Source organism: Callospermophilus lateralis, chromosome X (assembly GCF_048772815.1).
Source record: "Callospermophilus lateralis isolate mCalLat2 chromosome X, mCalLat2.hap1, whole genome shotgun sequence".
NCBI lineage: Eukaryota > Metazoa > Chordata > Mammalia > Rodentia > Sciuridae > Callospermophilus > Callospermophilus lateralis.
The window spans coordinates 67,560,742-67,585,292 of record NC_135325.1 but is presented as its reverse complement, the minus strand read 5'-3'; the positions used below and the strand labels follow the sequence as shown (position 1 = coordinate 67,585,292).

The 24,551-nt window shown below is 39.7% G+C and overlaps 1 protein-coding gene and 1 non-coding gene across 2 annotated transcripts; both read right to left on the bottom strand.

Annotated features, from left to right (window-relative positions):
• Nucleotides 1-7,313: 7,313 nt before the first annotated feature.
• On the bottom strand, nucleotides 7,314-23,399 carry LOC143638584 (nuclear RNA export factor 2-like). Its single transcript, XM_077106462.1, is given in 22 exon segments — nucleotides 7,314-7,364; nucleotides 7,497-7,531; nucleotides 7,534-7,556; nucleotides 10,630-10,815; nucleotides 11,317-11,389; nucleotides 12,229-12,271; nucleotides 12,391-12,506; nucleotides 12,621-12,679; nucleotides 12,781-12,888; nucleotides 13,028-13,083; nucleotides 13,164-13,232; nucleotides 13,613-13,649; nucleotides 15,125-15,234; nucleotides 15,405-15,512; nucleotides 15,633-15,721; nucleotides 15,923-15,992; nucleotides 16,122-16,202; nucleotides 16,309-16,413; nucleotides 16,524-16,607; nucleotides 17,698-17,830; nucleotides 18,107-18,287; nucleotides 23,363-23,399. Coding segments are annotated over 22 exon segments (1,854 nt in total).
• Trnav-cac (transfer RNA valine (anticodon CAC)) lies at nucleotides 10,164-10,237 on the bottom strand. The gene has a single exon. It is a non-coding gene; the product is annotated as a tRNA-Val (tRNA).
• Nucleotides 23,400-24,551: the final 1,152 nt, after the last annotated feature.

The following is a 24,551-nucleotide window of genomic DNA, read 5'->3' as shown; positions in this document are numbered from 1 at the left end:
AACATCTCATTTCTCTTAAAATATTCACAATCTAGTTTACTAGGAAAGTTCACCATTAAACTTGCTAGTGCTATTTCTATTAAAGATAATTTTGCTTTTTGTTCAGGAGACTGATAAATACAGAAGTGTGATGTGAATTATTTCTTCTGACACTCATAAGACATTTAATAAGAAATGGTAGCCAGTGAAAATAAAAATTATGGGAAATACCCTTTAAATTTCTTATTATTATTTTGGGAGAGTTCCCAGATTTTCACCTTTCCATTAATGAAAGCAGAGAGCAGTAAAACAGTTATTCATATGTAACTGTAGGAATGATCCTGTTGTCAAAATGATTCAGCTCTTTTCTTTTTTTAAGCCAGGAATTGAACCCTGAGGCACTTAACCACTAAGCCACATCCCCAGCCTTTTATTATTATTATTATTATTATTATTATTATTATTATTATTATTTTGAAACAGGGTCACACTAAGTTGCCTAGAGCCTTGCTAAGTTGCTGAGGCTGGATTTGAACTCATGATTCTCCCACCTCAGCCTCCCAAGTCACTGGGATTACAGGCGTACACTACTATGCCCAGCAAATTGTCATACTTTCTTGTGTAATAAAAGTCATATAAGAAAAAGTGACATCAGACTGATACAAAATCTGTGAGAAGGCACCAGGCTTCAGTTTATATGGACCATCCTGGAGTATAAGTAGGGGTATAAAATAGAAAGCCTACCAGGTAATCAAAGAAAGCCAGAGAGAGACTGTGAGCTGAAGTCTCTACCAAAGGACACTTATTGGGAAAAATCATTCCAATGCCCACAGAGCTGTCAATATACACACAAGACTAAGGAACAAAAGGGATAAGAAAGGTTTCAGCAAAGTCCTGCTTTGACAAGAGAATCAAGGACCAGAAAGCACCATCATGCTTTGAATCTACAAAAGACCCACAGGAAGTTCATTAGTCATATCTCCAGAAAATGAGAGCAAAGTGATCAAAGTATATCTGTGATCTCTCTCTGGCATAGGGTGGACAATGTGATCAGTTTAATTAATAGAGACCCAAGATTCTGATAGTATTTCTTTCAGAAAGCAGAACATACACATAGGGAGAATATGAAGAAAACATTAAGATGTCCTTCACACCTTCTCCTGAGAAGTTTCTGATAAAATCATTCATTAAGGATTTTAATAATCCTAAAACTTGTGGAATTGTGGACCATTATGATTAGACAGAAAATATGGAATTACCCATAATATGTTTGGGTCATTAAGTAGAGTGTTGGAAGAGGCAAAAGAAAATATTTTGTTTAAGTTTATGCCTTGTTATTACAATAGGATCCAAGATGAATGGAAGAAGCTGAAGAATCCTCCCCTTTATTTTTGAGTTAATCTATATACTACAGATATCCTCTGTCAGGTATTGCCAGTTGTCCCAGAAAAATCTGTCATAGTTGAGTAGGGCTACTCTTCTTCCATTGGAGGTTTTGATATCAACATTCTGGAAATGAAAACTACCAGGGAATGGGGTCCAAGTATGAACTTTCCTGTAAAAAAATTCCACCTTCATTTATATGGACCTGGACTTATGAGTACAAGGATTTAAACAACAAGGGAAAAGCCACAAGAGGGCAGCCATGAAGTGCATAAAGTTCCTGTGCACACGTGCATACACAAAACATGCACACGCCCACAAACCCACACAATTTTATACTCAAAAATTTAGTCAAATGAAAAGAAATATGGTGGCTCAGAGGAATTCACAGTGCTGCAGCAACTCTGAAAGAATAAATTAAATCAGCATTTCTGCAATAGCAAACTGCAGTAGGAAAACAGAGGAAAAAGCAGGGTAGTTCTTGGAACATAAAAAGAATTAATAGAGGGAAGAGACCAAGGCAGTGTTGGGTGTGTGGTGGCTCAGTGGGGGAGGGGAAGAATTTTTTCATCAAGAAGAAAGTCACTTCCTCACTGAGCTTAAAAAAAGAAGAAGAAAGAAAGAAAAACAGATGCCCATCATATCCGCAACTGGAGCAGGTCATAAACTCAAAAAATCTGGGCTGTACTTAGCTGGGAGAAAGCCTGTGAGTCCCTGGCTGGAGACGGAACTGATAAGCCCCAACTAAGATACCAGAATAGCTCTAACAGAGGTGATAGAGCTGGGGAAGCACCTACAATAGCTTGAAGGGATGTATTAAGCAAGCTTGGAACTCCTAGAGCTTACCACTGTTTTCCAGAAATCACATTTTTTTCTCCTGGCTAACTGGCTGGATTTATGTTTGTTTCTTTATTTCTCTTTTTCTTTTGGTCTGGTACTTTGTATGATAGCTTTTAAATTTTTTAAATTTTTATTTATTTTTACTGGTTCTTTTTAGTTATATATAACAGTAGAATCCATTTTCATATAATTATACAAACATAGAATATAACTTATTCTTGCAGAGCTGCTGCAGCACTGTGAATTCCTCTGAGCCCCATTCTTGTGGATATACATAATGGTGGGATTCACTGTGGTGTATTCATATATGTGCATAGGAAAATTATGTTAGATTCATTCTATTGTATTTCTTTTTACTATGCCCCCTCCCTTCCCTTCATTCCTCTTTGTCTAATCTACTGAATTTCTCTTTTCTGTCCTTCCCTTCCCCTTATTGTGTGTTAGCTTCCACTTATTAGTAAAAAAATTTGACCTTTGGCTTTTGGGGACTGGCTTATTTCACTTAGCATGATAGTCTCCAGATCTATCCATTTACTGGCAAACTTAATAAAGTCATTCTTCTTAATGGCTAAGTAAACTCTAATATATATATATATATATATATATATATATATATATATATATATATATCTCACTTTTTTTATTCATTCATCTGTTGAAGGGCACCTAGGTTGACTCCATAACTTAGTTATTATGAATTGAGCTGCTATAAACATTGATGTAGCTGTCTCACTGGGGTATGCTTATTTGAAACCAAATAAGGCACATAAGTTATACTTTTGAATTGATGTTTGGTGCCCAAACCTAGCCCCACTCTGAATATAAAAGAGATATTTTGACCCTATTGAGGCTTTGAAGTGGATAAAAACAAAGGTCACTTGCCTTGGAAATTGTAGACTGATCTGCGAGATAGAGTATGGCTGACAGGGGTGAGGATCTGGATCTAAGGAAGATCATAGGGAAAGTCTCAAGCCAACCCACCCAAACATATTACAGGAACAGGGATTCTGAGTGAGAGGAGCAATTCAAGCCAGATAGGTCTACAGAGGAATCAGGTGAAGGAGCTGTTCAGTTGTCCTGACAGACTCATACTCTCACCTCAGGACACAATAATGCCATTTTGAAAGTGAAAACCTATTTACACCCATGCACTGTGGTGACCAGAGCCAGATGTGGTAGCACATGCCTATAATCCAAGAGGCTCAGGAAGCTGAAGCAGGAGAACTGCAAGTTCAAAGCCAGCCTCAGCAACTTAGCAAGGCCCTAAGCAACTCAATGAGACTTGTCTTTAACAAAATACAAAATGGGGCTGGGAGTGCCTAGTGGCTAAGTGCCCCTGGGTTCAATTCCTGGTACCAAAAAAAAAAAAAAAAAAAGAAAAAAAAGTGATGGCCAGGCAAAGAAGGGGTTGAATTCTGCATATAGACTCATTTAACAAGTTTGGCTTATTTGGATCAGAGATGAAATCAAAGGCATTTTAAATTTTGAAGGCAGTTTCAAAAAATTGAAACAGCAGATTCAAAAGACTATTTCAAGAAAACTTCTGCAACAATTATCTGAACTGCCAAATGATAATTAGTACATTGATTTATATTAACCAATAACTAGTCTCTGTAATGTACAACTATTTCATACCACCTGATTTTCTGCACTCACTTTTCCCATTTGAACCTGTCTCCTCCCCCTCCCCTGCTTTCTTCTTTCCCTTTTTCCTTTTCTTTCCTCTCCTTTTCTCTTTTCCTTTTGTTTATTTTTTATCCCACCTTCAAATTCAATATTGTATTCAGTTAATAATTTGTCACCCTTTAAACCTATATCATATTAGACCTCACTCCTGTTACACTTGGATTTCTAGAGTTGTAGAGATTGTTAGTAATTACATTTACAATATTCATTAATACATGGTTAATACATGGTGCCCTTGAGTCCAATCCCTTTTAAACTACTACTGTTACTTGTAGCACTCTCTCCTTTCAAAGAGACATTGGAGGTTGAAATTAACACTTGTATTACACTTATCCTATGTATTGAAGCTAAAACACAGGACCACTCACAAAAGAATCTCTTCATAAAAGAACAAGAGGAATCCATCTCAACAGATGCACAAGTCTAAGACCTCTGAAAACATGAGGAAAAAGGCAAATAAGTCTCTCCCCAAAATTTACAATAGAACAAACAAAAGTGTCTTCCATAAATGGGGCTGGGAAAACTGGATAACCACATGCAAAAGAGTGAATTTGGATCCGTTCCACACAGCAAATTAACTGAACATGAATCAAAGACCAAACTATAAGAGCTAAAACGACAAAACTCTTGGGAGAAAACAGAGAAATTTGGATGTGACAATAAACATCTTTATTATTATTTCAATTGTGCATTTTTATGAAGTACAGGGTGATAATTTGATAAATGTATACAATATAAAACGTGGTATGGTTACATCACAGTAGGTAGTATTTCCACCTCCTTAAACTTTTAAATATTTTTCACACCTGTAATCCCAGTGGCTTGGGAGACTGAGACAGGAGTATCATGGGTTCAAAGCCAGTCTCGGCAACATCAAGGCACTAACAAGTCAGTGAGACCCTGTCTCTAAATAAAATACAAAATAGGGCTGAGGATGTGGATCAGTGGCTGAGTGTCCCTGAGTACAATCCCTAGTACCCTTTCCCAAAAAACCTTTTAAATATTTTGATTAACCTATAATAACTATACATATTTCTGAGGTCTAGTGTGATATTTTAATATATGTATATAATATGTACAGATCACCAAAAACATGAGGAAGCAAAGGAAAAATGCATTAATTGGACTTCATCAAAACAGGAAACTGTTCAGGAGAGGATGAATTAAGTGAAAAGACTACCTACAGAGTAGGAGTAATGTTTGAAAATCATGTATCTGATAAGGGTCTCTGTGAGTATATAAAAACTCTCTCAAAAAGAAAAAGACCAACATTCTGGGGCAGTGGCAAATGTCTGTTATCCCAGCAGCTGGAGAGGGTGAGGCAGGAGGATAGTGAGATCAAAGCCAGCATCAGCAACAGTGAGAAGCTAAGCAACTCAGTGAGACCTTGTCTCTAAATGAAACACAAAATAGGGTTAGGGATATGGATCAGTGGTTGAGTGCCCCTGAGTTCAATTCCTGGTGTCCACAACTCCAAAAAAGTAAAAAGAACAACAAAAAGAAAAGGGAGGGGGGTAACAAGTGTTTGTGAACACATGGAGAAATAGGAAAATCTGCATACAGAGAAGTGTGTTTGTACACACACAAATGCAAATGATGGGCATCTCAGGGTTAGCATTTGCTTGCCTGGTAGCATGGGCCCAAAGGTAGCTATGGGAATAGGCAAGTGAGTGAGTGGAAGGAAACCATGTTTTCTGATCTGGCTAGGGAAGGAGGTTGAGGATGTAAAAGCCTGATGGTGTAGAGGAAGTTGAAGGGCCATGCCATGGTTTCCATGGTCCCTGCCTACTAGGGAACCCAGGCAATTGAGAGAGCCTGAGTTGAGCCAGAAACTGTGATTGTTCAATTCCATGTGAGACCATCTCTATTCCTCCCTATGAGGCCAAGAAATGTGTGGTGTAATCTCTCCCAATGTGAGAAGGCCAAGGCTTAGTGAGTTACAGGAGCTTGGTTCTGACCACTGGGGTCCTATTTGGAAGAACAGTTGTCATTATTCTTTATGTAATGCCAACTGTTGCCTCAGTACCTATTTTTCAGAAATCCACACTTCAATATCTGGCTCCCTAATGTAAGCAGACATTAAGAATTGAAGTGGAAAGTGGTAGGAAATTATTTATGCCAAACACTCAAGAAATGCAGGCAATTATTGCCACCTGGTGGTACCTCACCTGTGTCATTTATAGGATTGTAACTTAAAAATTTTTGTACTGCTATTATTTTAATTTCAAAAATTATGCCTGTTTTCCTTTTTTTTTTTTTTTTGGTTCCAAGGATCGAATTCAGGGGCACTTGTGGGCCACTGAGCCACATCCCCAGCCCTATTTTGTATTTTATTTAGACAGGGTCTCACTGAGTTGCTTAGTGTCTCACTGTTGCTGAGGCTGGCTTTGAACTCACTATCCTCCTGACTCAGTTTTCCTAGTCTCTGGGATTACAGTTACAGGTTACAGCACCCAAAATTATGACTGTTTTCTGAAGTACAAGCATTCCAGAAGCATGGAGAATGTAGCATGCAGAAAGCCTGTTCAACACTTGCATGGAATTTGGAACTTCTGTCAGTCAGTCATTAGGATAGTCCCACAGAACTGACCACAATGATGTTGTAATTTGGAAGTGACCATAGGTGGCTGAAGCCACTCAAGATCATGGACACTGAACATCTGCTGTCAGCTCTTTGAGACTCTCCCTCTCCCTGCAGGTGCTGACAGGAGGCTCCTTCTAGGGTACCATCAGGAAGGGGAAGGGGCAGGAAGACAGATGGAAGTGCAGGGAGAGCTGTGGAAAGGCCCGTTTCCCATTCACCCGTGCACAAATCACAGTTGAGCATGGTATGATCTATGAAAATGCTCAAATGACTAGGAATGAGAAGTAAAATATGTAAGCCCTCACCTACCTACCTTTCTTCCTTCTTTCCCTTAATCCTTTCTTTCTGCAGCCCCTAATAGCCAAGAGACATCCTTGAGAAGCACCCGTTGTACCAGTGCATATGCCTGCTTCTGTAGGCCTCCTCAAAAAACATCTCATAGAGCCCCTAATGTCTCCAAAAGTGAATTACTAAAGTAGTATGTGTCCTTTCTCATGAGGCTTTATTCACAAAATACCTGGCTTCCCAGGGATGAACTTGGTGGTGTATGGTGGTACACATGGCCTTTCAGTCCTGACTCCCTTGGCTCATGGCTAGGGCGGGGGAAGAGCAACCCAGGACACATAAATGCAACATGCAATTTCACTCTTTATTATGATAATAAACAGACATCTTCAGTGGTGAAAAATAATCATAACAACTGGCTTTTTGGATGGTTGTATTACGTGACCTACAAGTTAACTTTGGCTTCTTGAACAGCAAGACTGTCAACCTCAGCCATGGGCATGGTCGTAAGTTAGTAAGAGAGACACAATAATGTGGATTAAAAGGAAAATGACATTCAAGGGCTCCTTTCAGGGCATCTGTTTGAGGCCTCCTCTGGATTCTTGACCTAGAAGGAATGAAGGAGTTAGGCTTTTAGAAGAATCAGGTGCCCTGAGTTGCATCCCCATCCCCATCCCCAGGCCACCACCTTTCCAAAGGTTCAGAGTCCATTTTTCATCCCTTGATTCCCATACCTCACCTGGAACACAGTGAAGACCTGACCAACTCTGGTTAGTTCTCCTCCTTGTCTTCAAGGCACCTGAAAAACAGGTGATCTCCATGACATCACAGGACATGCACACTGGCTACAAAATGCCACCTCTTAATGCCACTCTTATGCTAGGATACATGAGCCAGAATGAGTACCATTGTAATGATGAATAATGACCTTATGAAAACTAAAATATCTGTGACTAACATTCATGCTCACCAGAATTCAAAGCAGAAAATCAGGAGTGTTTAGAAGAATAAATTATATTAATATATAATGATATCAAAGATGCTCAAGAAAATAAGACACTGAAATTCAAAAATAAAAATGTTCCAGTCACTTCCAAATCCGTATGGCACATATTATAGCATTTGCCATCTTAAGGTGTATGATTCAGTGGTTTTCTAGTATATTCACAAGATTGTACAACCATCACAATTATCCAATGCCAAAACTGTTTCACCATCTTAGCAAAACCAAACACAACTCCTTATCTGTTAGCAGTAACTCCCCAGTTCTACCTGTCCCCAGGCCTGGGAAACCTTATTCTGCTTTGTGTCCTTATGGATTTGTTGTTCATTTGGGGATTTTTCATGAATGGACTGATAATGATATATGTAGTCTTTTATAACTGACTATTTTGCTTAAGCATAATATTTTCAAGGTTCATATTATAGAGTGTATCACAATTTTATTCTACACCATGTTATAGAGTGTATCACAATTTTATACTATTTTATTGCTTAATAATGTACATATATGTGCATATATATGGATGTGTATGTGTATATCTCACATTAATTTATCCATTCATAAACTGATGAACACTTTGGTTGTTTCCATTTTGGGGCTATTATCAATAATGTTGCTATGAACATTTGTGTACAAGTTTTCATGTGAACCTATGTGTTTATCTGTCTTGGTAGAATTGCTCATTTACATGGTAACCTCATGTTTAACATTGTGAGGAACTGCCAACCCACAATGATTGCACCATTTTCCATTCTCACTAGCCATGTAGGACGGTTCTGATTAATCCATATGTTTGCCAACACTTGTTATTTCCATTTTAAAAAATCACATTCATTGTGGTGTGAAATAAGTGGTATCTCACTTTCTGATTTGCTTTTCCCAGGTGACTAATAATGCTTAGTATCTTTCCAAGTACTTTTTGTATATTTGTGTGTCTTTTTTTTTTTTTTTTGAAAAATGTCTATTTAGTTACTTGGCCAAATTATTGGGGTACATGTCTTTTTATTGTTGAAGAGTTTTTTTGGCGGTGGTACCAGTGATTGAACTCAGAGGCTTTCAAACACTGAGCCACACCCACAGCCATATTTTCTATTTTATTTAGAGACAGGGTCTCACTGAGTTGCTTCAGTGCCTCACTGTTGCTGAGGCTGGCTTTGAACTTATGATCTTCCTGCCTCAGCCTCCCAAGCCACTAGGATTACAGGTGTGTGCCACTGCGACTGGCTGAAGAGTTTTTTTATGGATTCTGGATATGTCCTTTATCAGACACAAAGTATATAAATATTTTCTCTTATTTCTGATTGCCTTTTCACTTTATAGTGTCCTTTAATGCAAAAAAAGTTAGAAATTCTGATGAACTCCACTAAATTTTTCCTTTTTTCTTGCACTTTTGCTGTCATGTGTCAGATACCATTGTCTAAGTCAATGTCACAAAAATTTACTCCTATGTTTTCATCTAAAAATGTTAATGTTTTGGATTTAACTTTTAGGGTTTTTTAAATATTTATTTTTCAGTTTTAGGTGGACACAACATCTTTAATTTATTTTTATGTGGTGCTGAGAATCGAACCCAGTGCCTAATGCATGCTAGGCAAGGGCGCTACCACTTGAGCCACATCCCCAGCCCAACTTTTAGGGTTTTGACCCATTTTTAATTTGCTTTTTTATGGCATGAGAGTAAAGTATAAATTCATCTGTAAGTGGATATCCAGTTGTTCCTGTACCAGTTTTTAAAAAGGCTATTTTCACACTCTGATTGAAATGCAACTGACCATAAAAGTTGTTGTTTTTTTTAAAATTTGAACTCTTATTTTATTCTATTCATATACATGTCTATTGTAAGGCCTATACTATCCAGTACAAATTGTTTACTATAAGTTTACAGCCACATTTTAGTGAGTCCTCCAATTCTGTTCTTCTCTTTCAAGATTATTTTTCTTTTCCAAGTTAACTGTATTTTCTTGGGAATTTTAGGATCAATTTGTAAATGTCTACAATGAAGGAAGCTAAAATTTTGATATAGATTGCATTTACACTGAATCTGCAAAATAAATTTGGAAAGTGACTGCCATCTAAACAATATTTAGTCTTCCAATCCAGGACCATGGGATGTACATCCATTTATTTAAATCTGTAATTCATTTCTACAATGCTTTATTGAGTTTGGAGTGTATGCTTTATATTTATACTTTTTGATGAATATGTTCCTAAATATCTTACTTTTTTTTGAACCCAGAGAAGCTTAACCACTGAGAGACACATCTTCAGCCCTTTTTATTTTGAGACAAGGCCTCACTAATTTGCTGAGGCTGGTCTTAAACTCACTATCCTCCTGACTCAGCCTCCCAAGCTGCTAGGATTATAGGCATGTGCCCCCAAACCCAGCCTAAATATGTTACTTTTTTGTGATACTGGGGATTGAACCCAGGGCCTTGTACATGTGAGGCAAGCACTCTACCAACTGAGCTATATCCCCAGCCCCTAAATATGTTACATTTTGATGCTATTGGAAATGGAATTTTTAAATTTATTTTATTTTCTGATTGTTCATTGCTAGTATATGGTGATATGGTTGATTTCTGTATATTGATTGAGTGCCCTGAAACAGTGCTGACCTAACATACTAATTTTAAGTTTTTGGTGGTTTCCTTAGAATTTGATACATATGAGATCATGCTATCTGATTTAAACATTGCATTGTTTTAAAATTACTTACATTATCACAATAACATTAATATATATTTTCTCATGAGCCCATTTTGGAAGTAAAATATACAAGTGTTATTTTTACAAATTAGTTGAAAATTTCCATTATTAAATTCCCACTTCTTCCAACTCAAGTCTATCCCCAGAGACTCTCAGCACTCACTTCTGAGAGCGCTCAAGGCTCTGCATCTCAGACTTGATGGAGAAAGGCTGTGCTATTCCCTGCTGCTCCTGGTAGAGGTCAGGCACATAGTTGGAGGAGGGTGTAAGCATGGGGATGGAGAAGGCGCTCTGGGTCTCTTTGGGGCTGGCATTCCTCACAATCATCTCATCATTCACGATGCACAGACTAAAGGAAAGGTGAATTCTCAAATAATCAGACAAATGGACAACCCCACACTCCCAATGGTGATGCTGTTTCCATTGCTACTCAGCAACCAGATTCCTTTCAAACCCCTACACTGCCTACCTCTTAGCTCTCTTGACTGGTACCCTTAACCCATGCTACAGAACCTACCTTTTGAGAGATTGTCTACTACCTTCATTACATTACAGATTTAACTCCCTTTATTTAAAAGAGGGCACTCTTCCCCATTTACAGAGGAAGTCAACTAGTTACAGAAAAGTCTTATTATTTGACAAAAGTCACACAGCTAATTAATAAGTGTTAGGATAAATGAGAATCTATTCTGACTTTAGATTCCATGCTCTTAACCACTATTCTAGACTTCTCCTTGAATCTATCTGTTGGCTTTCCCCAGTGTTGAGAAGACCACAAGACAATACTAATCACACTACTGAATGGAAGCTTGGATGGTGTTACCACTGCCATCCACAACATTGTGCTTACCTGGAATTGCTGCCAGAAGTTAAGATGAAGGTCCGGGTGAAGGCACGAACAGAACCCCGAGACTTTCCTTCTACTTCAATGGCAATAAACAATGATGCCCCCTTAGACCTGCATATTCATGTTTACATACAGTGTTCCCCAGTAAGGGTCTTGCCTGATACTCATGTGCACCCTGAAGGAAACCAAACTCCAACAAATTTTACTGGGAATTAGGAGGGAATTTCAGGGTTTGAGGCAGCCACAGTAGAAATGAATCAGCTCCCAGTGAAAAGACCCCCTAATGTGGGTTCCTTGACAAACATAAGCTCACTTGATTCATTTTTCACAGCTGCCCAAGAGATGAATATTATTACCCCATTTTTCTTTTTTTTAAATTTTGAAGTTGTAGATTTTGTTTGTTTATTTTTATGTGGTGCTAAGAATCAAACCCAGTGCCTCACAAGTGCTAGGCAAGTGATCTGCCACTGAATTACAGCCCTAGCGCCCCCCCCCCCATTATTCAAGTGAGGAAACTGAGGTGTTAAGTATCAGGCCAGATTTAACACATTAAGGACCTGGAATGAGAGCCATCAAACTCCACAGCCTGTGTTCCTAATGCCTGAGTTGTGCAGACATGGATGTAGATCAGATCAATCACTTGCGAGAGAAAAATAGTGCGGGAGAACAAAAAGGGAGTCATACATGTAGGGAAAAGAAAGGAAGGAAAGAGGCTAGGGATATAGCTCAGTGGTAAAGCACTTGCTTAGCATGTGTGATGCTCTTGGTCTGATCCCCAGTAGCAGTGGGGAAAATATGAAAGGAAGAAAAAGGAGAAGAAGGAAAAGGATGTGGGCTCAGAGAATACTGGGAGGGAACTCAGCAAGAAGAAGGGAGTCATGAGCACTCTGGTAAGGGGCATCTACAGATACTCACCTTCCTTGAACAACCCATTGACAGAAAAACAGAGCATCATTTCCTGAAATGGAGGAATAAAAATCTAGGTCTTTCATGATCCTTCAGAAATTTACTACCTATGTTGAGAAACTTCAGAAACTTACTAACTATGGCTGCCTGAGGAAAGAAATGGGTACTCACTGTCTGGACACATAGGTCTATCACATAGGAGTTAAAATCATGCTGAGTTTTGGGCAATACACTGAGGCAGTTCACAATGTCACATTTTGTGTGCTTTAGCAGCTGCATCCGCAGAACTGTATGGGGAAGAAAAGCAAAGATGGGGACTGACAAATTGTTGCCCCTGTGGCTTATTATTGAGTCCTTTACATCATATTTCTCATGCCAAGCTTCTCTTATCACAAACTTACAGGGGTCTTTGTGCTTCTTTATATTTCTATTATCCTTGAAATACTCTTCCAAGCTATTCCTAAAGAAAAAGAGGAACGGAAGGTGGTGGTCTAGCCAGTGCAGGTATTTCCAGGAGAGAGCTACATAGTCCCAGGCCAGAGTCTGAATTGTGATACTCACGGGTCTGGGTCTTCAGGGTTGAAGGGAATGGTCAGGGAGAAGCAGGCTTCATCATGGTAAGCATCAAGGAGACCCTGTCGATCTCCATAGTCATAAATAAGGTAATACCTGTGGAGAAGCAAAGGGGACAGGATATCTCTGGGGCCCCGCCCCCAAATGATACCTCTAAATCCTGTGAGCAGACCTGTGCTAAGTTAACCCAAACTGTGCCAGCCCTCCCTGTCCTCAAGATCCCAGGAGAACTTACTGAAGCAGGAATTGCAATACTAGATTCTTCAGATTATCACATCCTTTATAGCTTTCCTGAAATGAAGACACCTTGAAACTACATGATTGACAAAACCTCCCTTGCAATACCTCAAATACTGATGATCCCCCCTCACCTTACAAGGTTTTATTATTTCAGGTGTTTCATTGTCAATTCCAATTGATTCTGGTAACTCCTGGCCATCCTTGAGAAGGGAAGAGGAAGTCAGCAGTGCAGCTCAGGGTGGTGGCACTGCAAGAGCAAGGAGTTGAACAGGCCCAAGGGGCCAGAGGCCACGTATAAAATAAATAGGCCCTGGAAAATCCATGGGTGAGATCACACTTGGTGTCTGCATCATGAGCTCTTGGAAATCTCTACCAGTATACGCACCCTGTGAGTGGGTGTGTATGGGTGTGTGCACGTGTGTTCTCCCTAGGGAAAATGTCCATGCCATGGAGAATCCATGCCCTTTAAGAAAGATGAGGGTCTGGTGCACATGTAATCTAGGCAAGGCCCACAAGGCCTGGGGCCAGCGGGGAGGTCAGGTATGTGAGTAAGGAGACAAGACCGGAAGTGCGTACTTACCAGGCGTAACAAATTGGGGAAACAATCCTGGACAGCACTGTGCAAATGAAAAATCTAATGAAGTGAGGTGACAGTGGAGGGTTGTGCACACTCTCTCCCTCTTGCTCTCCTCCCTCTCCTTCCCCCTAGGTACCTCCCATCTACACTGGCCTGACCCCCTCCTCCAGGGCCCACCCTGCCTCCCTTACCTTCTTCCAGGTCCCCCCATGGAAGGCTCTGAAGGGAGCAGGGAATGGGGTGGGAGACCAGGGCTCTGCTACTGTGCCGGGTGTCCAGCCTTCCGTGGGGCATGGCCTGGCCACACCAAGACCAGATCATACTCTCGCCTCCCAGGATAGGATGCTGGGTGGGGTGGGGGTTTGGTGAGCGAGGCAGGCAGGGGAAGGCAGGGGTATGGCCACAGAAAGGGAGTGAAGGTAGGGGATGGAGAGATGGGAAAAGAGGAAGCAAAGCAAAGGGAAGGGGAAGATGCTGCCCCCTGGTGCTGGAGGTCAAGGTGGAAGTGAGAAGAAACCAGCTGCCCTACTGCAGCCCATTCCTTCACCTGCCCCTGGCTGGCCCTGCGGCCCCAGGCAGGAATGCAAACATGTACCTGCTGGGCTGGGGCCCACAGGATGCAGGTTCAGCCTCTGTCTCCTCTGTGGGCCCAGAGGGGGCCAGGTATGGGAAAAGGAGCTGCCCCCAGGGGAGGTGTCATTCCCAGCACCAGTAGTGAGGAATCAGGCACCAGCTCAGCATGTGACAGAGGGTCTGTGGTCCCCTCTAATGAGCACCAGGTTCCCTCATGGTGGTCCCTGAGTACCTGTGCCTGTCTGAGCCAGTGTCTTGCCCAAGGAAGCATCTTGACTTGGTCTACCCAGGGCTGCTCTGAGGGACCAGGTTGGATGTGGGATGTGGAGTGGGGGAGGGAGCAGCAGTGCCCCTGAGCGGCCTGTGCTCCCGCCTCCTCCTCCTCCTGCCCCTCCTTTGCTCTCTGCCTTCCCCTCCTGTCTTGGGAAGGCCTCTGCTCGCTGGCAGTGGCCCACCTCTGGCTCCTTGACTCAGGGAACCCAAGTTTCTCCCCAAGGAGGAAACAGTTTCCACCAATGGCCTAGAGGAACAGATGTTGAGATGGTAGCCACCCAGGGCCCGGGCCCTCAGCACGGGGCGTGAAATCTCTCCTTGTCAGCCTGGGATAGGAAGGGGGGCCTTTTTGGAACATGAGAAGAAGGGCCACTCATAGGACGGGGAGGGAAGCCCAGCCCCATCTTCGGAGGGCTTGCTGGAGGAGGCCAGTGCAGAGGGGCGGGAAACACACCCCAGTCCAGCTGAAAAAGGGGAGCAGGTCGCAAGAAGGAAAGCAGACCTGTGGGCACAGCTGAGGGACACAGACAGAGGAGAGGGCGTGGCCTGTGATCCTTCCAGAGGGCCAAGGTTGCATCCTCCTGCAGAGGTGGACTTCAGGGGGAGCTCAGGCTCCCAGGAGGCAAAGGTCCCCAGGAAGGGTGACAGGTGTTACCAGGCATTATCTACCTTACATAAGCAGACTGGTCTGGGAAGTCACTGCACAGAGGGTTCCCTTCTAGCCACAGCTCTTCCAGCTCCATCCCTTTCAGCTTCTCCAACTCCTTGGAGGTCCTCAGCTGAGAAAGATGGGGAGGGAACCGGTTAAGGAGACCCAGGGAGAGAGGGACACCTGGGAACCTGCACCCAGATACCTCCACTCGCAGGTGCTTTTGTCTACCTCTTGCCAACATCTTGCTGTGCACTACCAGCCACCCTCAACCCAAATTTCATCTTGCTCTCTTCTCACCTCATTTTTGGAGAGGTTCAGGATCCTGACATGGGGGGCTTTCTCTACAATGTCAGACAGGCCATCCAGCCAGTATAGTTTGTTGTTACACAAGTTCAAGGACAACAGCTTTTGGGAAGGAATGGTTAGTGTAATGATTACTATTGAGAGTGGGGAATATAAATCTACCCTTCACAACATCCCTTCCACCCTTCTACCAAAATACCAGCCCTGGGCCTAAGATCTCACCTCAGGGAAATTCCTTTCAATGATCTGCAGGGTAGCCAACATACACTGTCTTCGGTTTAGGATCATGTCAATGTCATGTTCCATCAAGTCTTCAGGAAGACAAAACAAACAAACAAACAAACAAAAAATGAGTCTTCAGGAAGCCAGGAGAAGGGGATCAGAAAGCTCAGAGGGGTCTGTGTGGAGCAGCAGTAGCAAGAACCCCCTCCCCAATTTTCCATTTCTATGTCTCCCTACCAGGCAGACCCCTCTGCTCTCACCTGCCCTGGGAATACTGTTGTCAGTCATACCTGGGTCAAAGCGGAGCTTCTGGAGATCAAGGGCTTGCTGTGAGACATCATATCGTTTGTTCATCGTCAGCTGCAGAGACAGAGATGGAGAAAGGGGCTTTGAGGCTGTGGGGGGTGGTTGTGACAGGGATATCACTGGGTGGAGGTTGAAATGTGGGCCAGGAAACTTTTCAAACAATGTGTCTTAGGTCTATATTACCATTAGCTTCTCCATTTTTTCAGGAGTGAATTTATTCTGCAAGGTATTCGGTTCAGTACAGGGATTGACAAAGATCGATATCTATGGGAAGAAGAGGCAGGGTAAGCACCAGGGTCCAAAGATAACCAGCTCCTGTCCATTCCCCTCCCCAATCCCAACAAAACTAAGGAATGATCTCAACCCATACCTTTTGATTTTCCTCATCACAAATTTTGCAGTTGATGTCTTTCAATGCAGAGGCAGTACTAGCATCCTGGACAAAGAATTGGGCCCGATTTTTGATATAGTGGAACTACAGGGAATGGAGGCAGAAGCAATAATGTCAGATGCCAATGATCCTTGCTGAGGCAGACCTCTTCCCCTCCCCTGTGCCCATCAGCTGGCTTCACCATCTTCTCTTACATCAATTGGTGTAAAGGGGACACAGCAATGGCTCAGGATTGAATTCATTAGCCAAGTCTTATTATACTTCATCCCATAAGGAATCTAAAGGTAAAAAGAAGGGATGAAACAAAGACAACATGGAATTAAAGGCAGCTATCATACACAATCAAATATTTTACTGTGTCCTTCTCCAGAGTTCTAGCTAGGTCAGGCATGGTGGCACAAACCGGTAATCCCAGTGGCTCAGGAGGCTGTGGCAGGAGGATCACAGGTTTGAAGCCAGCCTTAGTAATTTAACAAGGCTATAAGCAACATAGTGAGACCCTGTCTCAAAATAAAAAAAATAAAAAGGGGTCTGGGGTTGTAGCTCAGTGGTAAAGTGCTTGCCAAGCATGTGTGAGGCACTGGGTTTGATTGTCAGCACCACATATAAATCAATAAATTAAATAAAGGTTTATCAACAACTAAAAAATTATTTTAAAAAATAAAAAAGACTGGGGATGTGGCTCAGTGGCTAAGTGCCCCTGGGTTCAGTTCCTGGTACCCAAAAAAAAAAAAGTTCTAACTAGACATGGTACCACATTCTTATAATCCTAGCAGCTCAGGAGGCTGAGGTAGGAGGATCACAAAATTGAGACCAGCCTCAGGAACTTAGTGAGGTCCTAAGCAACTTAGTGAGAACTTGTCTTAAATTTAAAAGTAAAAAAAGGACTGGGGATATAGCTCAGTAGTAAAGCACTTCTGGATTCAATCCCTAGTACCTCCCCGCAAAAGACTTTTAATGTGGGGACAACTGACATGATACACTTTTTGGTTTTCTTTCTTTTTGTTTTGGGTCAATACATGGATTTCTTAATTGTCCTTTCTCTGTATTGCAAATTGATCTTCGAAATAACAAAATTTAGCTGTTCTAAATGGCCTTAATTTATAAGATTCCAGGAGATTTTACATATTGAATATCCTTCCTGACCATCTAACAAAGATTTCAGAGACTCATAATCCTACATGCAGCTTGAGCCAAAGCAAGGCATCCAGTGGGAATCTGTTCCATATTCTTGGCAGTAGTCCACCTTTCCCTTTAGACAACGTTCCCTTTTAATTCATTTTCTGGACCTGTCCTTAGATGATATCAACCCAATTCCCTCTGACCTACCTCTCCTGCACCTTACCTACATATTATCAGGACACTCACTGTGATCTTGAACCTTCTCCCCACAGCTTCATCCTGTGTGCTCTTTTTCATTTCTTTTTCTGAAGGAATTTTATCTTGGCATTCCTTATCCCATTTTATATTCCCATTGTTGACTTGGAAGGTAGAGGAGTCACTGGGGGAAATGGACAGAAGAAGGTATCCATAAATGTACAGAAATGCAATTTTAAAAAAGAAAAACAAGATTGAAATTTTAAATGGATAGAAATGCTACAAAGTCTTCTTCACAGTCTCAACTCACTGATTACATGACCTATCATTATGACTGCTCTATATTCTACTTTTGTCACTCTTCACTTTTTCAGTGAGAGAAGAACAAGATAACAGAGAATGAAAGAGTTGCACAGTCCTATGGATTGCTAAATTTAAAACGGGTTGTCTGGTAACTTACTGTCTTACTTCAGGGTCCTCATGGACATCCACCATCTGGCTGTTTCCATCATCCTTCTTGAGGTTTGATGATGGAAGCTCATTTTTATCATCTTCATAATGTACGCTTTCCTTGTCAGAATTCCCTTGGAAAGAATTATCACCTTTATCTTTTTCTTGCAGAGAGCTTTCATCATTTTTTTCTGAAATTGGGAACAAAAACACAAGTCTAAAGACACATAAATGGTCCACTTACGATACACTACATTAATGGTTAACAGTGTGGTAGGGCAAGCAAAATGTCAGCCTGCTCCAAGGACCAAATCATACAACCCTCCCCGCAACAACAACAACCAAAAAAACTCCTCTGTCTGTCCAGACATGAGACCCTTTTCTCACTGGTAGTACATTCAGGGGAGATATCTTGGAAGAGGAAGAAATTAATGCTAAACCTCATAAAATGTGAAGCAGTACTTATAAAGAACTGAAGTATAAGAATTCACAGGTTGAAATGAACATCTACACCAGGAAGGCATCCAAATCTTGCCTTCTCTGATGTTTCTGTAATCTAACAACATGACTAAAACCTCATAGATAATCTCTTGTTTCATGTAGACCTGGTTATCAGATTAATTATATTATTCAGATTGTCTATATCCTTATAGATTTTATGTCTAGCAATTTCTATCAATTTCTGAGAGTGGGATGTTAAATGTCCCAACTATTATTTCTCCTTTCAGCTCCGTCAGTTTTTGTCTCATTTACTTTGAGGCTCTGTTGTATGGAATTGTGTATTATTAGTCAGCTTTGCATTACTGTAACAAAATATCTGAGAGAAATCAAGTTTTAAGGAAGAAAGTTTTATTTTGGCTCATACTTTCAGAGGTATCAGTCCATGATCACTTGACCCTGTTTCTTTGGGTCTATGGTGACACAGTACATCATGAGCAAGCACATAAGGAGGAGCTTCCCATCTCATGACAGCCAGGAAGCAAAGAAAGAAATAGGAAGGAGCCAGGGTCCTGCTTTTCAAGGGCATGACCTAGTCCTGACTTTCTCCCAGTAAGCTTCACCTCTTAAAGGTTCCATCACTTCCCAATAGTGTCACTGGCTAGGAACTAAGCCTTTAAAAACACACGGGCCTTTGGAGGACCCTTCTCCAAATCATACCAAGTGTATACACACGTAGGATTCTTATGTCTTCCTGGGGGACTAAACCTCTTACTATTATAAAACATTTTCTTTGTCTCTACTATTTTTAAAATTTAATTACAAAGACTACTTTATCTGATATTTCAGCTTCAGATATACCTGTAAAGTGTTTTGATTGTATTCCTGACTGTATCCATCCTAGAAAGTTCCTTTATAATATGCACACTCTTTGCCAAAATATGCACTTCACCATGTGGTAAGATCCAGAAGTTCAATTTTTATCTACAAAAAGATAGCACCAATTCTGTCTCCCAGGGGTATATTCACTAAGGGCATTTTATTTTTGTCACATTCAACTGAAACAATGTACCAGTAGTGGTAATAATAGTGGTTTTTCTGGAGATAGGGTTTAACACAATTGGAATTTCAGAAACCAGCTTCCTTTTGATCTCTAAATTGAACGTTCTCTAGGTTTGTATTTTATATATAGTATACATTAATTACTGGTTGTTGTCTCAGGACACACTTATGAGTAATAGTTCATTGACCTGCAGTAAAAAAAAAAAGTCCTGTTATTCACAACCTTTGGAATTTCCCTGTGTAGGGAAGGCACTGGAAGTGAAATTAAATGTGGGTAGAACATTTGATCTATACATTCCACTTGCTCAGACTAAAAATGTGGATGTGGTCATGTACAGTTAAGTAGAACAAATAAAAATAAATAAATTCTAAAAATGTGGATGTGGCCTGGAGTACTCTTTCTCTCAAACTCTATCTCCAACTGATTAGGAAATTCTCTTAGTTCTAACTTCAGAATATACCCAGAGTCTAGCCACTTCTCACCTCCTCCATTGCTACCACCACCATCTATCTCCTAGATTAGACAGCTTTCTAAATGGTACTCTTAATTTAACACCTGCTCTCTTACCATCTATATTCTACAAATCAGCAGAATGATTTTTTTTAAAAGCACAAGGCAAATTTTATCATTCTTTGGCTCAGAATCCTGTTACAGGGGTTAAAAACCCATCAATACATTGCAAAGCTAGTAATATATAAGGATATCCCAAAACAATAACAAAAAAGAACCTTAGTGGAGACATCTGTAGAATACAAAGAAAACAACTTATTCTTATGAAAATTTGAAAACAGAGAAGAATCAAATATTTATTCTCTTTCCTATAAAAGTTAATATAAAGATACACAAAATGTTGATGAGGGTTTCTCTTTATAAGAACATTTCAGCTAATACATAAAAAAACAAGGTAGAATTTTACTATGATCATTTAAAAACTGCTAATTAATTAAAAGATCTATATAATAGATAACAATAGCAGGTAAACCACATCAGAAAATAGGAAATAACCAAACATCATGTGGTTTGTAATATAGGGCATAATCTATCAAGTATTCTTTCCCAAAACATTAAATCTTCATGATACTAAGCTTCAGCAGCAATTTAGGTATCATCATCATGGTGATGCACAGAATCAAATGCATGAAAATGACTCCATTTTAACAAATAAATTGAGACAGAGGATGATATGTGAACATATTTAGTGTTGTATTCTTGCATGCTATTGGATACATTATGCATATATACAGACATTTTCAAAATGAAATCATATGGTAAAATATCTATAACTTGTTTCATTTCATATTTTTATATATTGCATGTTCAGAAATAATATTTAATTGAGTTTTATCAATTATTATGCTTTTCCTTTAAAGATACCGTGGAAACTAAAGCTAAGATCACTTGTTTACCAGAGCAAGAACTGAGGGTTGACTATCACTAACTGGGAATCTCAGAAAAGGATAAATATTAATCCAAAATATATTTTTTCATATTTTTTTAAATGTCTAAATAACAATTTCTGACATTAATATATGTTAGGTTATTTAAAAAAATATATTTTTAGTTGTAGATGGACACAATAACTTTATTTTGTTTATTTTTATTATTTTTTTATGTAGTGCTGGGGATCAAACCTAGTGCTTCACACGTGCTAGGTAAGTGCTCTACCATTGAGCCACAAACTCAGCTCCTAGATTATTATTTTAGTTAAAATTTTAGCCAGGTGCAGTTGTACATGCCTGTAATCCCAGCAGCTTGGGAGGCTGAGTCAGGAGGATCACAAATTCAAAGCCAGCCTCAGCAATTTAGGGAGTCCCTAAGCAACTTAGCAATACCCTGTTTCAACAACAACAAAAAAAGGGCTGGGGATATGACTAAGTGGTTAAGCACCCCAGGGCTCACTTTCTAGAACCTAATAATAATAATAATAATAATAATAATAATAATATCAAGTTATTATCAAATTAACTAATAAAATTTCAAAGTTTAACAAATCTTTCCAAGTTTTTGTTATTATAAGCAATGCTACTAAGCACAGGATTATACACACATTCTCTGCACATGTTCACATTCATGCAATACTTCTGTAACTGTATTACTTAAATCAAAACATGCTTTACATTGAGACTATTTTATGACATTTAAAACTATATATCATACTTCTTTATGTGATAATCAATAGTGAGTGAATGAGCCTATATCTTCATCTGTGTACTAACATTTTAAAAGTTCATATAACTTGAAACAATCATCATTTTTCAAATTTATCTTTTTGAAAAACTTTGTCTCTACTGAATACACATACATATGTATGTGTGTGTGTGTGTGCATATATATATATATATATATGCACACACACACACACACACACACACACACACAGGCAATGTTTTTATGGTTTTGTAAGTCTGGAGGACAGTAGTGTGAAGAGGACTCATTATCTATTGTTAGCTGGGTAACTAGGATCAATTGTTAACCAGGTGGCTGAAATCTCAGAGAATGGTTGAAGACTGGAAGAGATGAGTGTCTCGTAAACAACAGGCAAAGAGTCAAGGACAGGGGCATAAATGAGAATGAGAAATGGCAATATAATAAAATGAGAAAGAAATATCTGTGGTACTAAATCTATGCTAGACAATATGTCCATCTGGAAAATTCCATAGAAGGTTTATTACACCTGTTCTCCGGCTCCTAAACAATAGAAGACACAATGAAGAATATAAAACATAAGATAATAAAGGACTATACCAAACTAAGCATTTGAAAAAAATAAATGTAGTTTTGCTTCCAGCAACAAAAGACTAGCTAAGTTGGATCAAATGTCCAAGGAAAAACAACTAGAAAAGTGTGGAAAATCATTTAAAATAAAAAGTTATTTACAAGGGGAGGGAATGGCGCAGGTAAAGGAGAGGTTCTGGGGAACAAAACTGACCAAATTATACTGTTGTATTGTGTGCATGTACAAATATACAACAATGAATCCCACTATAATGCATAATTATAATGCATCAATAAAAAATAGAAAAAAAATAAGGCAAAGTTAATCCAAGTTAATCTCAAAGTTAATCTCAACAATTGAATTGAGGCTGTTTTTTGCTAGCAGCAGTTAATGATTCCTAAGGAGGCATGTAGGGTGCTGAAATGTTATGAATTCATGCCAGATTTCCACAGAGTCATGGGACTAAGAGCATAAAATATGAAGGTAGACCTGTCCCAGAGAAAAGACCCTGGCAAGCCACTCTGGCTAAAATAGGGACCTTCAAGAGCTATGTCTCAAACGTAAATTGAGAACAAACTAGCCCTTCAAGGGATAGAAATCCTGATTAATCATCTCAATCACCAGTGGGATTAAAGTGATTTTTTTCAATATTCTTATGGGTGTATTAAAATTAGACATAATACTGGGATTCAGAATGCTGTATTGGTACATGCACATAACTGATCAATCTCATTTCCCAACACCTTTCATTTCCTGCTCTTCTTCCCTCCCCCATCTGCTTGTTCTACTTTACGCTCTCTTCAATTTTTATTACAATTAGTACATTATAATTACAAATACATTAAGGGATTTAAGAAAACAACACAGACTGTTAAAAGAAAAATGTTCAACCTCCTCAGCAGTCAAGATTTTTTTTGGAGGGGGTTATGTGTTGTTTTGTTTTTCTTAAATTTTCAGTCTCAGCGACTGCCCCATCCACCCGCCCTCTGAGCTCCGGTAGCCACAGAAGCAAAGGCGCTGCAAACTAGGTCTAGTGCAGCGCCACTCACGTGGGCCTGGGACGCAGGCTTCCAGGGACCGCGGCATTTCTTGCTGGCTGGTTGCGAGGCTAAGATCCGTATCCCACCCCCACCAACCCCCAGCCCCCAGCCTCCAACCCCACCTCCCAACTCCCAGTGGCGCCAGCAGAGGCGGAGGTTGCGGCAAGGGCGGGGCGGGTCCACCGGGTTCAGGCTTTTTGTTGCACTTTAGGAGATTTACCAGAAAAACAAATTTCTTCTCTGGAGGGAGACACATTCATTCTAGGACTGAAATAAATAAATCTACAATTAATTAATTGTAGTTTCCTGAGAAAATTGTGAAAAAGGAGATAAGATGGCATGAATGAAATTAGAATGACAATAAAAACCACAAAATTGAGATAATTCAAATAATGACATAGTTTTCAACAATATAAAAGATTTTAAAATTCAGCGAAGAATTGCAAAATATGATCAATCTGCAGAATCACTAGAACTAAAAAATTCAATAACTTAAATTAACAATTATATGACTAGCAATATGCCATAACAGACATGTTTGAAGAGAGAATTGGAATTTCAAAAGGGACTGAAGAAAATATCCAGAATGAAGTATAAAGAGATGAAATGATGAAGAACAGAGCAATATGGGATCAAATTAAAGGAGATTCGGTAAATAAATCAAACATTTTATGTTTCCTGGAAGAAAGGAGAGAGAATAGTGCAGAAAGGGAGTATTTGAGGGGCTGGGGTTGTGGTTCAGTGGTAGAGCACTAGTCTGGCACATGTGAGGCACTGGGTTGGATCCTCAACACCACAAAAAAACAAAATAAAGGTATTGTATTCACCTATAATTAAAAATATTTAAAAAGAGAGTATTTGAGAAAAATTTAACAAGAATCAAAAGATGTCAAGTTACAGATGTACAAAGCAATACATATTGTCAAGCATATTGGGTATGAGGAAAACCTAAACTAGGATCATCATAGTAAAGCTGTTGAAACCCAAAAAGAGGAAATAATTGAAGAAGAAACAGAGAGAGAAAGACTAACACCTAATTTTAAAATAGAAATAATGGTACCTTGAAGAAAATGAAAGTATAGATCCATAGTGCTCAAGTAAAATAACTGCACAGTTAGAATTTTATGTCTACAAAAACTTGTCTTTCAAAAACATAAGTTAGACATTTTAATGCAAACAAACCTAGGCAAATTTGTCG